Raw genomic sequence first — 20637 nt, 5'->3', positions numbered from 1 at the left:
GATTGGATTGTTGCGTCCACATTTCGTATACTCAATAGCTGAGTTTGAGTACACGCGTAAAATTTCACTCGTGAATGGATTTCTTGTGAAGTAACATACTAGTAGTCTGGTACACTGGATGCCACTGTGCCAGTCGGGTTATGACTTATGAGTTCATGTTACCCGTTATGGGTAAAATTAAATCTAGTTAGAATTCATAAACCCGACTGGCACACGTGTATTGATAATTTGATAAAGATGAGTGTGTATATGAATTACCAAAATTTACAAATAATGAAGATATGTATTAAATAAACAAATATAAATACATGGAGGATATACAATATGGAAGTTATTTATGTATAGGTATTTATATTTTTCTATAAAAAGAAAAAAATGGAGGTATTTATTTAGTTAACTAAGTAAATTTAATCAACATAATATTGATAGATATCATCCATGGTAGGCAACTCTAGTAGCAACTTGTCAAGGTCTCTAAAGGACATCCCTTTATTCAACACCGGGGTATTCCCACTATAAGGATTACCACGACCATCGCAAACACCACCACCGACACCTACACCACCACCACCGTGGTATGACAAGTTCTTTTTAGGAGAGGGGGCAGGAGAAGGTGCATCTTTACCCGTTAGACGTTGAACCACGGACTTAAAGCTCATGGCATCAGTCTCAACATACTCGGTATTGATGATCACAACTTTGACAGGCTCTTGTCTTGATCTAGACATATTCTTGGTTCTTGATTCGCCTAGACGAACTACTTCTTTTTCGACCCGAGTTTTGGAGAAATAAAGAGTATACTTTAGATGAAAAAAAGGCACAAAGTATGATCACAATGAGTCTTTATAGGAAGCCAAGTACGCAAAGATGACTACAATGAATATAAAATTGTGTGTTTGATGGTTTGTTTATATAGGAGTGTGTCTAGTGTCTAGGAAGACTTTAGGAACGAGGGTGTAGGGGTCGAGGTGTTTATTGCTCAAGTAAACTCGGTTGCCAATATTTACCCTTCAACAATTTAAAATATTCAACTTTCGCCCTTTTAATTTCCGTTTTCACATTTTATTCTAGTATAGTCTAGCTGATGGCAGACATATCAAAACTCAAGTTTGACTTGTTTAACTAAAAAAGAAGTTGAGCTTCTCGTTTAGAGTTTTATGTTTGATGAACAAGTTGAATTCGTGAGTTAGTTTTCAAGTTAGATCTCTAACTCATTTATTTATGTTAAGTTATTTAATTTATATGCATGCATTACTACTTTTACACAAGTTATTCTTGTTAATATATATATATATATATATAAAACGATAATGATAATGATATTAATGTAATATAACAAAACCTTTTAATATGTTGAATTAAAATGACTAATTATCGAGTTTCGAGACTAGTATCGAAAGCTCAATCCAAACTCGTTCATTAAATAAACTATAAATTAAGCTCGAGCTTGCTTAATATTGGTTGTTTTAACAAAGACATCAAAAAATTGCTCGCAAATATCCTAATTAGGCTCATTTACATATATGATCTTATAACTTACCAGTCACAACGTTTTATTGTAGTAAACAAATCACACAATTATTCTTAAACAGGTTCAATTTTAGTTAAATATAAGATGTTATAATGAATCTATAACTTTAAAAATCATCAAAACCCGCTAATTTCTTTATTTATAAAGAATAGTTATTATATGTGTGTGTGTGTTTTTATAGAATAAAAAAACAAGAAGAAAAGGGTATGAAAAAAACAAAGAAAAGTTTTGGTCCAAAATGCCAAAAGATACTTTTGAACATAATTAAAGGACTTGTATAGAAAGTAAGTACATATGCATGGTTGGAGAAGTTGACCATTAATCAAAGCAGTCTAGAAGGACCAAAAAGCCCTTATGAAATATGGTTCTGGTCAAGCCACATGATCCCCCGAACCTTCAGATGAAACTTCACCATCGAACATGCTGGCATTATTGGACAGTAACGTCTAAGTATCTTATCAATACCACCACGTGGATATGACGAAACCCCTAATACGTAATACGTCGAAATATACTGTATATCAATGTCAATAAGTTTTTAACCTACTATATTATGGAATTATGTACTTTTTTATTATTTTTTAGATGAACTTATATTTTTGTGGAATTGCAGGGTTAATTAGTTAACCTGGTTGAACTGTTAAATACAACTGACTGTACCATTTCTGAGCCTAACCCGTTAAGTTCAAAAACCGAATTTTAAAAAATTGATCTTTAGTAAGTTAAAAGAGCCATACACGCGAGTCAAGTTGAAAAATTATGAGAACCATCATTTTAGATATTGCAAGTAAGTGTTTGTATAGAGAGGTGTAGGAGCTAGTAAATGAATGAGATGTTCTTATACGTGAAATTGAAGTATGAAATTGGATTAATTCGTTGTTGGATTTAAACCAAACGAGTCCTTTATAAGGAGGTTGAATCGCTACAATGGTTGGGTGAAATGTCATAGTTTTTCTTAAACAGTTATGTCAGTGAGGTTTAACCGTTGCAGATGCATTAATATTAGAAACTCCATTCAGTAGCAACTTGTTGCTATCAAAGTTCTAAATGCCTACCGAGATATCGCATCTTATTTGCTACTTAGCTCATTGGTTACCAATAAACAAAGTTGCTGCCGTATGAACTAAGCTGCTACTACAATATCAAATTGCACTTTATTTAATTTATCACCAAATTAACTTTTTATGAACTAATGTGAGTTTGTGCAACCTAATTAAACCAACTCACTAACACATAACAATTCCTGGTAAATCCCAAATTGCACATTATAACTCATTACGGTCAAATATTATCTTTTTGCATTATTGCCACCATTTGTATTCTAATTTTTGTAGAACATACACGATTAAGCTAGCAAATTATTTTAAATAGTTAGTCATAGTAAAACTTTGCTCTAGTTAGTGATTCATTGCCAAACATGATAATTCATTCACACCAAAACTTGAATAATATTAGTCATTTTTATATTATTTTTGTCAATATACCTTTTTTTATTCTTTATGAATTGACAAACATACAAATACTTGTTTATATAACTTAACTTATAATCCATTTTATTTTAACACCAAAACCCCCACCCTTCACCAAAATCATGTCTCGAATCGGTTATGAAGATGACTTCACAACACCTCCCACTCTTCTAAATCGCGTATTAGATTGCTCAAATCGCAAACGAGGCACAACATTGAGGACACCTAAAGGCAACCATCACACACCACCATGAAGGTCACTTTCGTACCGAAGCTCATGAAATATGGGTCCCGCTAAATGAAATCATGTCATTGCATATGATCTCTTATTGGTCACGAACATGACATTTGATCCCACCTGAACTTGCAACAACGATTATTAGAGAATATTATAGAATATATATTATGAGAGCCTTTATTATACTGTTACCATATTACAATGATTTTGTTACACCCAGCAATCAAAGAGGGAGGTGGTCGCTGAGCCGAAAATCATCAAATAAAATCTTTGGAAGCCCTTTAGGGAAGATGTATGCAATCTGGTACAGTGTGGGTACGTGTATGACTTATAAACAAAGGTTAACTTTGATTATTGAATGTTTAGAGTCGATTTTTTCTTATTTAATCAAGAGTAAATTGCGGTTTTCGTCCCTGTGGTTTGTCTAAATTTACGGTTTTTAGTCAAATAGTTTTAAATATGTGATTTTTGTCCCGGTGGTTTCATTTTACTTGCAATTAAACCCAAACTCACTAACCCTGTTAACTTTGGTTGTTAAACTCATTAGCGTGCCCCTCACGTGAGGGGCAATTTTGTCATTTTTCTCCCAAATACAATCCAACCCCTCGCGTGAGGGGGCTTGCGAATCAGGACTGGGGTTTATTTTGGGAGAAAAAGGGAAAGACCGCCCCTCACGTGAGGGACACGCTAATGAGGTTTAACGACCAGACTTAACGGGTTAGTGAATTCGGGTTTAATTGCAAGTTAATTGAACCCATAAGGACGAAAATCGCAAATTTAAAACTATTTGACTAAAACCGCATATTAGACAAACCATGAGAACGAAAACCGCAATTTACTCTTAGTCAATGTTATTGATATTTCTTACTTGATTTTGTCTCCTTTTATGTACGGTGTGAGAAAATGGATTGCAAGATGAAAAGACATTTTAGACCATGCTTAATGCCTTTATAAAACCATGCTAAGAAGCAACAATTTACTAAATATTTTAGCTTGCCATATTTCTTAACTGTTTTTCGAATTTTGTGATGATATACACCCTCTTTCTAACAAAACTTTCAATTTTGAAAGAGATCATGGGGTCATGTTTTTGAATGTTGAATCCACTTTGACATGCTATTTTACATATTCTGATCTTGTTCAATAGAGCAACTTGCAGTTGTCTTCTTTGCTTCCACTTGCGTACGGACATACATAAAGGACACATTAATATTATATAACTATTTTTTTAAACGGAAACTTACCTGGTCACTAACCCTATTCTTAAACTACACCATTTTCACAACACAATAACAGTAAATGCAATAAATAAATAGTTTAAGGGATAGACATGACACACCAGATTTATAATGGTTCAAATGAATATTAAAAACCACGAGACTTAAACCCACACCATTTGAAAAATCAAAGTCTTATCCAGCTACTTAATACCGCTAAATTATAACTATGTAAAGTTTCTCAAATAGGCCATGCCACACAATATGGATTTATTTTCATAAAATAAGAACCTTACACATGTTAATTTGTTTATATAATATTTCAATATTGAATTTTATAGCTAAGTTTCTTATAAAAAATGGCTTGATATAATCTAATATGACTTTTCATCGAACAGATATTATTTTTTTAATTCTTTTGTAGCTTCTAATTTATTTATTGGAATCTTAGGGCTTTGATATGAACACAGACATTAGATATCACTTGCTAAAAATATCTTTTTACTATTATATGAATTTCTAATTTGCCCATGCTCTGCCAAGTTCGAGTCCTTGGCAACATTATGCTGTTTTAGGTTTTTTTTTATTAGTTTTTTAAGTATGCTTTATTAGTTTTCTTTTGTTTTAAGTATGATAATCTGACGAAATTATTTTTTAGATTTGGTTTCCATAGAACCTAACTATACCGATCAAATTCGCGTTGAGTCGCCGCCACAACACCCATGTTATTTCTTCTTTTTTTATTTTCACATATGTTAACTTGACAAAATTATTTTTCTGGCTTAATTTCGGTACTATAACAAATATTTCTGATATTGACCAAATTTGCAATGATTCGCCCCTGCAACACCCATGTTTTTCTGAACGAATAAATGTTGCTTTAGATACGTTAACCTTTTGTATCATAGGGTATAATAGTGTCACTACTGTTCAAGACGTTTGCTAATTTATTGTTTGGGTTTAGTGCTTATATCGATATGAACCTAACCGATAGCAACCACATCGTGTCACTTTAATCAATTGTATGTGTGCCAATATTGTTTTGGATGTTTTTACAAATTTATTTTTTTACTTAGTGTTGTTGTCGGAATAAACTTAACTGATATCATTCGAATTTGTCTCGCACAGCCGCAACGAGGTGGGTTTCCAATAATTATAAGCTATAACATGATATTCAAACTTATGAATTATGATATATTAAATATTTAACAGTTATAATTAAATATTGGGATAATTTCAAAAATAGTCAAAAATAGGAGAGAGAAGACCAAGTTAGTCCAAAAGTGATTTTAATTACCAAACTAGTTCAACCAAACTAATCGGGAACGTGAGATTGGGAATCGTGACGTGAGTTTTGTTAACCAGTCACAGATTGACACGTGTAAAGGTGACGTGAAAGTTACAAACAAATCTGTCTGAACTGATAGTTTTCTAGCCAAAATCTTTTTCTCATAAATTCATCTCCTTCGACGCATTTGAGGTGAATTTCATCTTTTTTTGCATTAAAAGAAGGGTTGTCAGAAAATATAGATTTCGTTACAAGTTATTTAAATTCGATGGTTTTTAGATGAAAGTTATCTTTTTTTACATAAAAAGAATAGTTCTCTATAAAACTTTTTTGAAAATCATATCCACTGATGTGTTCAAAACAGTCAATAAATATTAACTAAATTAAACAAGTAATAAAAACTAGACCTAAAACTCAACTAAACAAAACACCGGCAAGTGAACCGGTCAATTGTACTAAGCTAAGTAAGTCCGGAATATCGAACCCACAGGACTCTATAAATTACGTTAATTAACTAATTAGACTCGACTTACGACACGACTATTTATTATTAATGTTTTAAGAGGGATTTTAAAACTAATATTAAACTAATATTAAAATAAGAAAACAAATAAGCAAGTAAACGAGAAACAAGCAACCAAACACAAGATCAGAATCAAATAGAGAAGGAATCTACCTAGGTAAGAATCCCATGCATCAACAATCATCAAGCAATGGACAAATAACATGATTATGGAAACTGATTTCTAAACGTATTCATCTAACAAACCCTAAGGACATTTGACTGAATCAAATGAAATCCCAAAGAACAATTATTAGATTATTAAGCAATCAGTATTATTGATTTCCGCAAAGTTATCAATTAGGGTTAATTAATAGTATCTACAGCAAGCAATCTTACAAAACACTAAACCCTAGATAACTTGATAAGCTAACATGACATCATGAACATGGATCAACACAATAAGCAAGAATATTGTCACTAACTATCCTAGCATGCAATTGACCAAGACACATGAACAACTCCTCACCTTACAGCTATTGGAATTTAGCAAAACATTTAAAACCCTAACCAACTATCAACAAGCTTCTATGATCTAATGGGCCCATTTAATCACAATAATCAAAACACCAAGTAATGATTTAAACATAAACCCTAAATCTAAAGAACACAATCAAAAGATAAAAGATCTATGTGAAGCAATAGTTAACAATCAATCAAGATAATAAATACTTATATGCATCATGAAAACAAAATTAAGTTTTTACTATTAAATAATGAAATCCATAATCAAACAATTATCCAAAGCAAGAATCAAGCGTCAAACAATTATCCAAAACAAAATGCCATGGAAAACTCATGGGAAACCCAACACCTCGAAGAACATTCGTTAATTGTTTTATTTGTTTGATTTTATACGAACCAATTTATGATTTGATTTAACTATTCAATTATTCTATTATTAAACTATTCAATTTCTTATTTACTAAATCATTTTTGAATCAAGATCTATTGATTTGATCTACTCATACACTCAAAACATTTTTATTCGCCCGATCGGATACAAATTCTTCATTCATCAAGACTCGGTTATCACGAGTCAATCAAAACAATTTACACTCTATTAGTTTTCACTTATTCATCTTATCACGTTAATATATTATCAAAATATCAAGTAATATTATTGCAATCTAATAATCGAATGGCTATCTTATACTTATGGTATCATATACATAAACCATTAAACATATTTCAAGTATTGAACCTCAAATTTTTAATTTGTTAAAACATATCAAACTTTGATAAAACTCATTCACTTATCAAATTAACTCATTGATTTTCAATTTGGATTCTGACTTATCCTTAAGTTATGAATAAACATCATCATAACATATTTAAGTTTCGTTATACACAATAACTCATATGAAATCTACACAACTATCCAATCTTCTCATTAAATCCCCTTATGAATCATAGAATGTTTTCTCAACATCAAACATCAGTTATTTATTTTCTATAACCGCCTCATGACCACATGTTTAGTCAAGGAAATAGCTCCTGCGATCTCTAAAATATAAACTCAATTTCCAAAACATAAATACAATCATTTCAATCTTGTTTATTAATTTACCCCTACTCATTCTCATAACAACAACAATAACAAACGCAAGTCTAAAACATCAACAATATGCCACCAATCAAATTAACAATCAATCTCAACAAAATCATAGCGTCTCAACAAGAAAATTTACGTCAAGATTCACTCGTTATGCTTCACTTGCCACGCACCACAAGACGTTCCGAAACTGTCTATGCCGTCAAATTCTAAAACCCATGCTACGACGTTTACTCAAATCTTATACCCTGCTTTCTGTAATTGCTACAACTATGAAAATCCTAATCACCTACGCCACGTGTGTTCTCGATTCAATCATGTTCAGCAAGCCCAAATTTTTTTTCCAAACTTATTCTTTTAAACCCTACGTTGCAACCTAAACAAAATATTTCAATTCAATAAACTTCAATTATCCACATTTTTATAGATCTAATTAATCAAGTTATCCACAACTATGTTTATCAAAGAAAATGTTTTTGTCATTTTTCTATCTAAACATATTTTATCTTTCTCAATCATACATTATAACAAATCTTCACTCGATTTTTGGATTTAAACAATTTTAATTCTAATAATTTATTGATTATGCTTCTACAATAAAACATACCTTCTTAAAAGACAACTTCCTATACTACTGTACCCCTAGTTTATCTCATGATCTCATTCATCCCAATTCGTTTCACTCCCAATTCTAAGGAATCATTTCCTTTTCCAACTTCCAAAATTTATATCAAAAAACGTTTTAGAAACTTTAATATTTTATTAAATCAACTCAAGGATTCAATTCGTTTTTAGCAATATTTTACACAATGACTATCGCCTATTTATAACCAAATATACTAAAATTCTTGTTTCCACTATAGATCATGTCTTTCAAATGTTTTGTAACTCACATGATAGGACGAGTTATGTGGACCATCCGACGATCTAAGTAATTATGGAGGCCTACATAATTACCGAAATCCTCGCATGAAAATCATAATGCGTACAATTGTGTATCATAATATAGAATTGAAAGTAGTTGGGATAACGGTACAAATGTAGAGATGTGGGATAGCCTAAGAGTGGGACGTTGTGTTTGCCAAGGGTGTTACATATAACATGAAGCGGTGATGTAATAGCATTTGCTACGGTCAACTAGGTCAAATGGGTTATTCGGGTGTACCTAAACCCAAATAACCCATTAAAAAGTACACGGTACTCTACTCGAGTGAGTACAGGTCCGGTTTATTAGATTCGGGTTCAAGTTTCATGAACATGGATACTTTCGAGTTAAGGTTAATAGTTATTCAAGTCGGGTTTCGGAATACGTATAAAAATTGTATCCCTACTGTCACATCATAAGTACTTTATTCTAAAAATTGTTTTGACTCAATACATATAAGTTACGATACCAGTCTTGAACAATTTAATAAAACTTTAGTTATAAATTTTAGATATAAAAAGTTGTGATATCATTTTGTACATATCTGACTTATTTGTTTATTTTCATATTCTAAACAGGTAGGCAAGCCAAATACTCCAACTTGCCAGGTCTCTTTCTTTCAATCATATTGACTCAAAACCCCCGAATGGGACCATGTTAAATACTTTAGAAATGATATACTAATATATGGTTTGCATTTTATGTTCCTTAAATAATTGTTAATTTTAGTATTATAGTAGACTTATGCTCGGTTTTAATGTAGAAAAGATTGCATTTTGACTTGACTTTAACGTGTAATATAGTTGCTTTAGGAGCACGTATCCTAGAAATAATGGGAAAATTTTGCTATTTGTTTATCGTATATTTTTTTTATAAACGCGACTTTCTTTTTGTTTTTAAGCCACCACACTCTTTATTTAAAATTTGGTATTCGAATGTCTAGCACTTGATTATAGATTTCCCAATACGGATCCGGTTAAGCCACATAACAAAAATATAATACCAAATTCATTAGAAGATAAATAATACATATATGTGATTACTCATTAGAAAATACATGATAAAAATACAATTTTATTTCCGAAGGTTAAAAATTCAATTTCTTTATAAATCCACTTTAGAGGTTTTCATCATTTGAAAAACGATCTATAACATATTTTTGAAAAAGGTTTCTATGCAACTCGTTTTCGATATAACAAATACAATTAACGTTCAAATATTCATCACGTGCTTCATTACAGGTTGGCATAGACCTCCAATTAAATACGCCCTTCTAATTTGATCTTTTTAATTAGGGCGGTAAGCGATATTTGTTTGGCAACTTCTAACTTATTTGAACTGAAAAACGGCTCCTTCACGTGACTTTAATATAACATTACGTCGAGTGGTGGTAATATACGTGAGACTTAACCTTCTTGAAGAGTGTTTTATCAACCCTATCACATTCATCTAGCTACAAATTTCACCCCAAAATAAAGATTGGGATTGATCACTGAATTGCAGTTACTCATGTTGAAGCGATTAAGTATTCTAGCAACTTTTATGTGAAATGTGAATTCCATGTTTCTAAACTTCAATCCTAAGAGAAATCTCATCATACCCAAGTCGGTCATTTCAAACTAGGGATGAGCAGAAAACTGAATAACCAAATTAATTGAAAAAAACAAACCGAAACATTAACAGGCGGTTAATTTTCGGTTTCGGTTCGTTTATCCATTTTAAGAAAACCAAACCGATTGATGGTGATGAAGATGATGAAGATTAAGACTAAACTTTGAAGATGAATAAGATTATGAATGAAGATTGGGACTAAACTTTTAGTGTTTTTTTTATTAAGAATTTGGTTGAGTTTTAAACTCTATACTACTCTATCAAAGTTGTATTCGTATAGTACACGTAACACGCGAGTATTTTTGTTTTTTGAATTCAATATATATGTGGTACTCTAATATGTTCTTACAAGCTTAAAATCATCATTTTCATATATATATATATATATATACATATATATATATATATATATATATATATATATTTATTGCAATGTCTACATAGAGTTAAAAGAAAAACCGACTATGACCGAACCAAAACCGAAAATTGTTTGGTTTGTATATTAAAAAAACCGACGACTTTGATTTCGGTTTTGCCTAATTCCAAACGAGCCGAACCGTGTTCGGCACTATTTCAAACTCCTTTCATTTAAATTGTTTGAAATCCTACAACACCTCTATATCACATTACATATGCAAATTACATCATCAAGGTATATTGATAAAAAGAAAGTTGCCTTTCAAACTCTTTTTTTTTTAAAAGAGTATGTTCTACTTTGATTTTTGTGAAACCCTCCTTGATAAAGTAGGTCTCAATACAACAAAACCAAACTCTTAGAGCTTGTTTTGATCCATATAAGGCCTTACAAAGTTTTTAGACCTTGCGTTCCTTACTCGTCGCAACATATTGAGGTTGCTACACGTATACGTCTTCATCCAATGTTACATGTGAAAAGGTGGACTTTATATCTAATTGAAATATGACCCAACCTATTTGTGGAACGATAGAAATTATCAATCGAATGGTGTCCATCCTAACCTCCGATGCATACACATCTGGTAACTGCATTCACTTGGTCACATCCACATTTATCGAATTGTTATTACTTATTAACTAATCAACCTACAACAATTATAGTTTCGTCTATTCCGGATAAAAAGAAAATTGCAATATAATAGCTTGTAATAAGACATTTAAATTTTAGGGTTACGGAATTCGGGTTGTTACACCTCTATATATTATTGGAGATAGCCTTTGGCCACCGAGCTTGCACTATACCTTTCGATATCATTATGCTCATTTAACTTCGTGATAATATCATTCATCCAAAAATTCGCACCTTCGTGCTTTTTAAGTCATGATATTCATCTTATCATGTACAAAGACCGAAATTTTATCTGATAACTAATTAACCGAAAATGATGATAATATAATTCATCCAAAAAATCACACCTTTGTGCTTTTCAAGTCACAGGAAATTCATCTTATCATATAAAGACCGAAATTTATCTAATAACTAATTAACCGAACCAATGAACCATATTGCTAATGATTTTCAAATCCTAGAACTAAAAATTTCTGTGCATCTTTATTTTATGGAAAAAATAATCTAAATTGAACCGCGCTTAACCCCTACATACCGGATTTATATGTATAAACGATAAGTAAATGATGGTGTCACTTGTCACAATTCATGAACCCTTCTTTAAATTTCCGCTTCTCCATCTTCGCGTATTAAATAAGTTTGTTTTCCGATTATGTTTCTTAATTCCTAAATCTTTATTATTTTTCTCGTCTCTCTTTCTTCACCCAATAAATAACTTTGTTTCCACTTCTATTTTTTGATTCCTAAACTTTTATTACTAACTATATAATATTTATCTAAAAAAATTTAACACCTAGTCTATTAAGAAAGAAGAGTTGCTTAGCCTAGTCTAGTATAAACACAGTTTAGCCCAAAATGAGCAGGAATGAAGAATTCAAAGTTACACTACACCCAACCACTATACCTAGTAAAATCGTAATCATAGTTGAGCTATAGACAGGGTCTAGGGAAAATATCAATGTTACACCCAAAATCACAAATGTGGTTGTATATTATTTGTGCATTAATGGTGTTTTGGCTAAAGGGGAAAGTTAACGTACGAATTAAATTAACGTGCTAACTGTGCAAATCAAGTAGTGTAATTATATATACAAATAGTGAAATTATGTAATTACATCGTAGTGTAATTACACTATGCTATAATTACACTACACTATAATTACACTATGTTGTATATATAATTACACTATTTGATTCGCTCAATTAGCATGTTAATTTTATTTGTATTTGATTCGAACCTTAGGCTAGATATCACGGGTCATTAGTGGTTTTGGTAATGTTTTCATTTGAAAAAAATGTTAAAACACACATTTGCATGTTCAAACATATCTAATATGTCGGTTTGGAATTTGGATTACTAAAACATGTTTAGATCATGTTTTATGTTATTATTAAATTGAGATATAACCAAGACATAAGTCAACTTAGAATCACCATAGTTTGCTCATTGTCTGTAGATTGCATTCTGCAATCAAACATGATGAAAACAAAACAAAACAAAACGAAAAAACAAGTTCTCAATTTAGGGAGTGTCTTTGTCTTCCCTCTGGTTCATATAACTACTGTGACCATGGCCGACACGCCAGGACGAAACAGAAAAGAAAAACATAAAAAGTGAAAAGAAAAACATAAAAAGTTAAAATTACCGAACATAAGTTCCATCGCCACCTCACAGATGCATGGGTGCATAGGTTAGTAAGGATGTTTGATCAGTTGGTTGGAAGAGAACGAGCCACTCGAGGCCTCACTGGTGTCTTGGAAGGACTCACCCTAAACGTTCAAGAAATTGCCTTTTTTAATAATCGACTTCCTGCTTATCAAGATTTTAAAATAGATAATATATATGAATATTTACCTGATCGGTTGGGTCCCGAGTGTCTGGCCACAGCAATCCAATGCCACAATCGCGCTCTCGGCCTAAAAATGGTACAAAATAGCATCAAAACATGCCAAACATATTTTATTTAACTGTCATCCAAAAACTCAGTTAAATCCAAACATGCCAAGACTTAATGGGGGTTTTGTTTAACATATTTTATTTAATATTTAATTTGTTTTTTAATTATAAATACTTAAATAGTATGCGTAAAATGACTTAAATGCCCTCACATGCCAAGACTTAACGGGGTTTTCGGATGTCAGTTAGTCAAAAGGACGAAAATCAAACAAACATGCCATGTAAAGGACACCGCCTGCAAATAAACTTTTTAGTAGGTTTATGCGTTTGAATACACTTCGGCCCGTTTAGTTAAAATTTTCAGCGTCACCTACTTGACCCGTTAGAGATATAAACACAACCCGATCGTACCTTTATAATTTGACCATGTGATCGGGCTGTTTAGTATTTTTCTTTTTTAATTTGATTCATTAGAGATAAACCACAACCCAAAATCAACCCTTAGAATTTGCCATATTTAGCATTAAGTCTACAGAGGAACAATGAGAAAAAAGATTAAAACTTACGATAACAAATTCAACAAAAGCAATGCGCGTTGAATGAACATGGTCCCCCAATAGCCTGATGCGAGAAACCTTCACCACGAGTTCAACATATTTAATAACTTCATAATTAAATATCGCACTCAAATAATTAAATAAAAAATAATAATAATAATAATAATAATAATAATAATAATAATTTAAAACCGTCTACCTCGCCACATCTTGCTTCGAAAAAGTTCTTGACCTCAGCTTGAGAAATCTGCAATACAACCATTCAAATAGTGTTTTTTTTTTTTGAAAAAAAATCATTAAATATATAAAGAATGAAAAAAGCTTCAACCTTTTTGTCAATATTTGTACAGTAGACTGTTCTTGCACACATCTCCTTCTCATCCTCTGACTGGATTTTAGATCATCAACAAAGTAGATGAATAAATATTTATAATAAATGATTACATCTTTATAGACTATAAGTGTTCAACTGTTCATGGTCCGGTTCTGCCATAAACCAGGCATGAAGGGCTGTAAACGAACTGAACGAACACGAACAAGGCCTTGTTCATGTTCGTTTGTTAAGGTAATAATGCGTTCACGAACACTTGCCGAACGGGATTTTATGTTCGTGTTCGTTCATTAAGGACATGAATATGTTCACGAACGGTTCACGAACACACATAAAATCGGCATAGCCTAGAGATTGAGACCCCGATGTATTCATTAATGTGAATAGTGAAAGCCTGTAAACGAATCGAGCGAATACGAACAAGGGCATGTTTGTGTTCGTTCATTTAACTTTAAACGGACATGAACACTTAATCAAACAGATATTTATGTTGACGTTTATGTATTTAAAAAATGAACATTTGTGTTCGTTTATGTCCGTTTGTTTAAAATCTAAACGAACATAACTGAACAAAGGTAAACGAATATAAATGTACATATATGAACAAATGTAAATATACACAAACAAACATAAATGAAAACACTTAAATGAACACAAATTTTTTTAAAAATAAATACACTATATAAATAATAAATTTTTTAAAAAAAAGGCTGGTTCCAAGCCGCCAAACCAAACTGTTTGGATCTCAATGAAATGCGCTTTGCTCGGTTCCCAACAAATTATGAACACCCATACTTTAAGCTAGATATGAAATCGTAGTGACTAATAATACCCTTGGAAGAAAAGTTGGATTAACGGGAAGGATTGCGGTTTTTGAAGGTAAAACCTTAACTTGAGAGAATCCCAACATTATGCCACAAAGACTAAGAGCTGCTCTTGCAGAATCTGCAACCAACTTTCACATACTTTAGATACCTTAATTTTAGGGGTGGCAAATGTGACCCATTGGGCTGTATTAAAATGTATATAATGGGTCAGAATAGGTCAAACTAAAAAAAGAAAATGATTGAAACGGGTCAAAATGGGTTGACATTTCTCGAGGGTTTTTATATATATATATATATATGGAACAAGAAAACGTTTGAAACTTTTTAGTATTTTTACTTTTTTAGTTTTTGATTTATATTTCAAGTTATGATTTTTTATTTTTTTTTTTGAATTTTTTAATGAGGGGTTTTTGAAATGGGTCAAAATGGGTTGAGATTTTAAAAACCCCTCATTAAAATATTCAAAAAAAAAAAAATTATAACTTGAAATATAAATAAAAAACTAAAAAGTCAAGTACTAAAAAGTTTCCTCCGTTTTCTCGTTCCATAAAAAAACCCTTAAAGAAATGTCAACCCGTTTTGACCCGTTCCAATCGTTTTCTTTTTTTAGTTTGACCCATTCTAACCCATTATATACATTTTAATACAACTCATTCAACCCATGGGTCACATTTGCCACCCCTACTTAATTTTGCTTACCGCATATAAAACTAGGCTAGTTGTTAGGCTTGTAAACAAACTGAACGATTAGTGAACCATTTGGCAGGAAGAACGTTTATGTTCGTTTATTTAATAAATGAACGAACACCAACAAAACTTTATATCGTAAACGAGTGGGCATAAACAAACACGAACGAGAAAACCTCGTTCGTTTAATTGTACGTGTTCGATTGTTTGTTAAGTTAAAAGTTAAACGACGGAACTTGAACATGCTCCGTTCGTGTTCATTCGGTTCGTTTACAAGCCTAATAATCTTTAAACAAAGGTAACCATTTTGGTATGATTGTCAACCAAATGTGTTTACGTCACTTCAAGTCTTCAAGAAAAGGTCAACGTGGTCAAGACTCAAGAGTAACCGACCCATCATTGTTTAGACAGGTTACTCGAATCTTTGAAACTCGGTTACCTTAAATTTAAAAACTTTTGATACAAATCTACGATATCGTTTTTTCACTCCTAAAATTTACAAATTTAAAGATAATATGCGCAACTTACTCTCATCAGCAAACTCCACGAACGCAAAGCGGAGACGTGAATGCGGATCGCCACAAACCCGACAGTCCAGAACCTTAACAATAACATAAAATACTATAACTCAAATTATCGATTTACATAAAAATATTATAACTCAAATAATCAAGTTAAGAAGTTACATGTCCATACGCACTAAACAGAGCAGCAAGTCGCTCTTCGGTGATCTACAAACAGTTAAAAACATCATCACATAAATAAAATCGGATCGAATTATTTCAATATTAAAAGAAATAAACGAGAATTGTTGCGTACATTATGATCAATGTCGGAAACATAAACGGTTCGCTTAATGCTATCCTCTCTTTGAGCTTTGTAAGCCCTCCCATTCATCCATCTTCTTCCCTGACTGTAACTGTTCCTCCTCTGTCATAACAAAATCATTAAAATTAAAAACATATATATAAAATAAAAAGTAAATAGAAAATAAAACTATGAAAATTAATCAAGATCATGACATAAGTTTTTAATTTGATGTTTGGGAACAAGGAAACTAATAGGGACTGTAATTATTCCTTCTCTGACACAACAAAAATCACTAAATTTTAATTAAAAAAATTTAGAAAATAAAAAAAATGTAGAAAATAGAACTATGAACATTGATCAAGATTATGAACTATGAGCATTGATCAAAATCATGACATAAAGTTTTTAAATTGATGTTTAGGAACAAGGAAACTAATAGGGACTGTAGTTATTCCTTCTCTGACACAACAAAACTCACTAAATTTTAATTAAAAATTTTAAAAATTAAAAAATTGTAAAAATTAAAAAATGTAGAAAATCATTGATCAAGATTATTACATAAATTTTTAATTTGATGTTTGAGAACATGGAAAACTACACCTCTGAAACAACAAAAATCACTAATATTTAAAAATAAATTCTAAAAATATAAAAAAATGTAGAAAATAGAACTATGAACATTGATCAAGATTACTACATAAAGTTTTTAATTTGATGTTTGAGAACATGGAAAACTAAACCTCTGACACAACAGAAATCACTAAATGTTAATAAAAAAATATAAAAATATAAAAAAATGTAGAAAATAGAACTATGAACATTGATCAAGATTATTACATAAAGTTTTTAATTTGATATTTGGGAACATGGAAAACTAAACCTCTGACACAACAAAAATCACTAAATTTTAAAAAAATATATATATAAAAAATATTAAAAAATTGTAGAAAATAGAACTATGAAGTATGAACATTGATCAAGATTATTACATAAAATTCAAATTAAAAAAAAAAGTTAAAATTCAGCTTACAGAAAAAGCAGGAAATCAGATCTGATAAATCAAAAATTCACTACAATATGATCAAAATTTCTAAAGTTAATTAATTAAAAAAAAAAACATACCCTACGATTAGAGGGGTACCCTTCAACAGAATCCACATGAGAATTATTATTATTATTATTGTTATTAATATAAAAAGCAGGAGCCAAGTAATTAAGCTTATTAGGAGAATAAGATGATGGAAAAAACTCTTTAGCCATTGGATTCAGCTTCAAATTAGACAAAATATCAACAATTCCACTCAAACCCATTTCCGAATTAGCATCAGATTCACCGGAATTAGCAACATCCACCGCCGGAGATTCGCCGGAAACTTCAAGATCAGCAGCCATTCCACCCAAAATCAAAAACCCAGAAAGATTTTAAGCTAAAAATGCAAAATTTGGCTTCAAATTAGATGATTACTTGCAATTGGATTGGTTTAAGAAGTGGGTTTTGTGTGTTTTCAAAAACCCATTTGGGAAAACTTGTAAAAATTGAATCTTGATTGAGAATTGGTGGAAATTGGATTTTGGGGTTTAGGGTTTATATGAGCAATTTGATCACAGGTGGGTTGAATGTGTATGAAACAGTGGATATGAAAATGGGTATAAATTAAATTAAATTAATTTAATTTTTAATTTTTAATTTTTAATTTAATTTAATGAAAGATGAAGGTGAGGTGCCATTCATTAAAAAGTGAAGAATTTTGGGATTTGGAGAAAAGGTGTAAAACCCTATGTAGGTAGGGAGTACTTTATGTAACAAATCAATATGTCATTCACTCATTCATAAGGCCGAGGGGTGGGGGGGGCGCGAGTGGGGGCGCCAGCCAATAATATTGTGACGTGTGGCAGAGAGAGAAACTTGATAAGATGGGTGTTGGTTGTGGTGCTCGCGCCCCGGGACATGGTGTGGAGGGGCGCGAGAGGGGGCGCGCGCGTTTTTTTTTTATTTTTTTATAAATGTATTAAAAAAACGTATTATTAAAAAAACTCATAAATTATTTAAAAAAACACACATTAATTAAAAAACACATTAATATCTAAAAAAAAAATTAAAGTACTAAAAAAAAACATTATTCTTATTCTTCGGCTTGGTCTTCTTCGATCAACCTCTTCCGGATACGTTCCTTTTGTTTTTCCATCAGCATTTGGTCGACCGGATTTAGGTTACTGAAGTCTCTTGTAAGGAAGTCCAAATCTCTCATTCTTTTTTTTCCTTTTTGTCATTAGAGACCACCTCCATGGTTTTGTTGAATTTATTGAGGGATTCAACAAGATCGTTGATGTTTACGGCTTCCCCCTCAGCCGGTTTTTTCCCCCTGGCGTCCCTTCCCAATGGCCGCCTCCTCGGCGGTGAAGACGTTTCCTCCCCCGCAACGTTTAGGTCGAATCCAACCCGGCAATCCGACCCGGCGGAAGTGCTATACGCTCCAGACGAACTAGTTTTAGTCCGTTTCGGCCCTACTTCCGCATCAAGGTCCGGCGCCACCAGCTCAACCCACTTAGAACACCTTCTCAACCTCTCCCACACCTTTACACCGTCCCACGTCTTCACCGTCCCATACCTCCGCAGGCACTCCTGCTTCCACTCTTCGACAGTGAAATTATAAACCGCCAAATCGTCACTGCCACTTGGTCTCATACGACCGGCGTTCCTGTTGAACAGATTAGTAAACAAGCCGAAAAATTTTCTGATTTCGGTCCACCGACCCGAAATCATATCGGCGTTCCGCTCTGTACTCCCAACGAGCGAATAGAACGTCTCCCTAACCTTTGTCCAAAAGACCTTGCTCTTTTGGTAGTCCGCTGCAAAATGCATAAATAAATTTGTAAGTCATTTAACTTTTTTATTTAACTTTTTTTTAAAATCATTTTTAAAAACGTTAAAACAATTACCGCAACGCCGATCCTCAGAAATGACTATCCAAGCCCGACACAGGGCTTCCTTCTCATCCGATGACCACGGAGTGGTTTTCCGTTTCGTCCTTCCAGTCGAAGCCGAACCCGACCCGTCCGTTGCAACTTGTTTTTTCCGGTGGACTCGTCTTCTTTGTCCTGCAGCTTCACCTTCTGGTTCTTGTGTCTCCGGAACAACAAAGTTAGGAGACGGTTGTATGTTGGATGGTTGAAAGCCGGATGATTGTTGCGACCCCGAATAAAACATCGGTTGGTCCGGTGCCGACCATAAATCGTCGTAACTGTAATCTGAATCTAGGTTTGGGTACCAATTTCCAGCCATGTTTTTAAAAAAAGGTTTGGAAGATGGGGTGATTTTGGGTTTTTTTGAGGTTGTGGTAAGTATTTTATGTGATTTTAGGTGTGGTATGTGATATTGGGTTGATATTGGTTTATATAGAGAAAAAAAAATTTTTTTTTAATAAACTTTAAGAGCCAACGGCTCAATTTATAAAGCCCCAACGGTCATGCACGCATTCCGAAGCCCACTTTACGCCCATTCCCAGCCGCTACTGGCCTTGCGCCTGCCTCTTTTTCCGCGCTCGCGTCCCTCTCGCGCCTCGGTGGTGTGGTGCTCGCGCCCCGGGGCGCGAGCGGATGGGCTCACGCGCCCCCTCTAGCGCTCCACACCCCTCAGCCTAAGTGCCTATCTTTCATTAAGCTAAATTTAATAAATGTTTAGGCACCTCTTTCTTTGATAAATAGATAATTGCCTAGTTATTTCGTACAGATGACTCGTTAAGCGCTTTCAAATTATCTCCAGTTTCAAAAAAACTCACTTGTGGTAAAACACAGACGTCTTTATAATCGAACTGGATATCACAAAGATCTCATTCTTCTTTCATTGAGTCATCTATACACCTACAAATTGTTGTATATGAGAATTGAACATGTCTATCTTTGATTATTAAGTTAAGTTTTGATTTTAATAAATGTTTAGGCACTCTTTGAATCTTTTCCTATAAGATTAAATAATTTTCTATTAATGAAATATAAATTACCTTAATTGTTTTTTTGGAAAGATAATGATAATGATAATGCATATAATGTTGTTAATCTAATGTCAAAATTAGGACTAGGATTAAGA

At 32.5% G+C, this 20637-nt stretch overlaps 2 protein-coding genes across 2 annotated transcripts; both read right to left on the bottom strand.

Moving 5' to 3' along the window:
- Window positions 1–407: 407 nt before the first annotated feature.
- On the bottom strand, window positions 408–728 carry LOC143572083 (VQ motif-containing protein 10-like). Its single transcript, XM_077057336.1, has one exon. It carries the CDS (start codon window positions 726–728, stop codon window positions 408–410), a length of 321 nt encoding a protein of 106 aa, XP_076913451.1.
- Window positions 729–13063: 12335 nt separating this feature from the next.
- Window positions 13064–18226, bottom strand: LOC143572086 (polyadenylate-binding protein-interacting protein 9-like). Its single transcript, XM_077057338.1, has 10 exons — window positions 17673–18226; window positions 16560–16670; window positions 16427–16471; window positions 16269–16341; window positions 15059–15171; window positions 14224–14283; window positions 14095–14142; window positions 13905–13973; window positions 13297–13358; window positions 13064–13211 (listed from the first exon to the last, which is right to left on the bottom strand). The coding sequence occupies exons 1-10, from the start codon at window positions 17940–17942 to the stop codon at window positions 13151–13153; spliced, it is 912 nt and encodes a 303-aa protein (XP_076913453.1). The 5' UTR covers window positions 17943–18226; the 3' UTR covers window positions 13064–13150.
- Between the last annotated feature and the right edge of the window lie 2411 nt (window positions 18227–20637).

The sequence above is a fragment of the Bidens hawaiensis genome, unplaced genomic scaffold, assembly GCF_021521415.1.
Source record: "Bidens hawaiensis isolate Kalapana, Puna unplaced genomic scaffold, B.hawaiensis_p1.1 tig00025714_1, whole genome shotgun sequence".
Lineage (NCBI taxonomy): Eukaryota > Viridiplantae > Streptophyta > Magnoliopsida > Asterales > Asteraceae > Bidens > Bidens hawaiensis.
The sequence above is the reverse complement of the archived record's forward strand: the minus strand, read 5'-3'. Positions and strand labels throughout refer to the sequence as shown.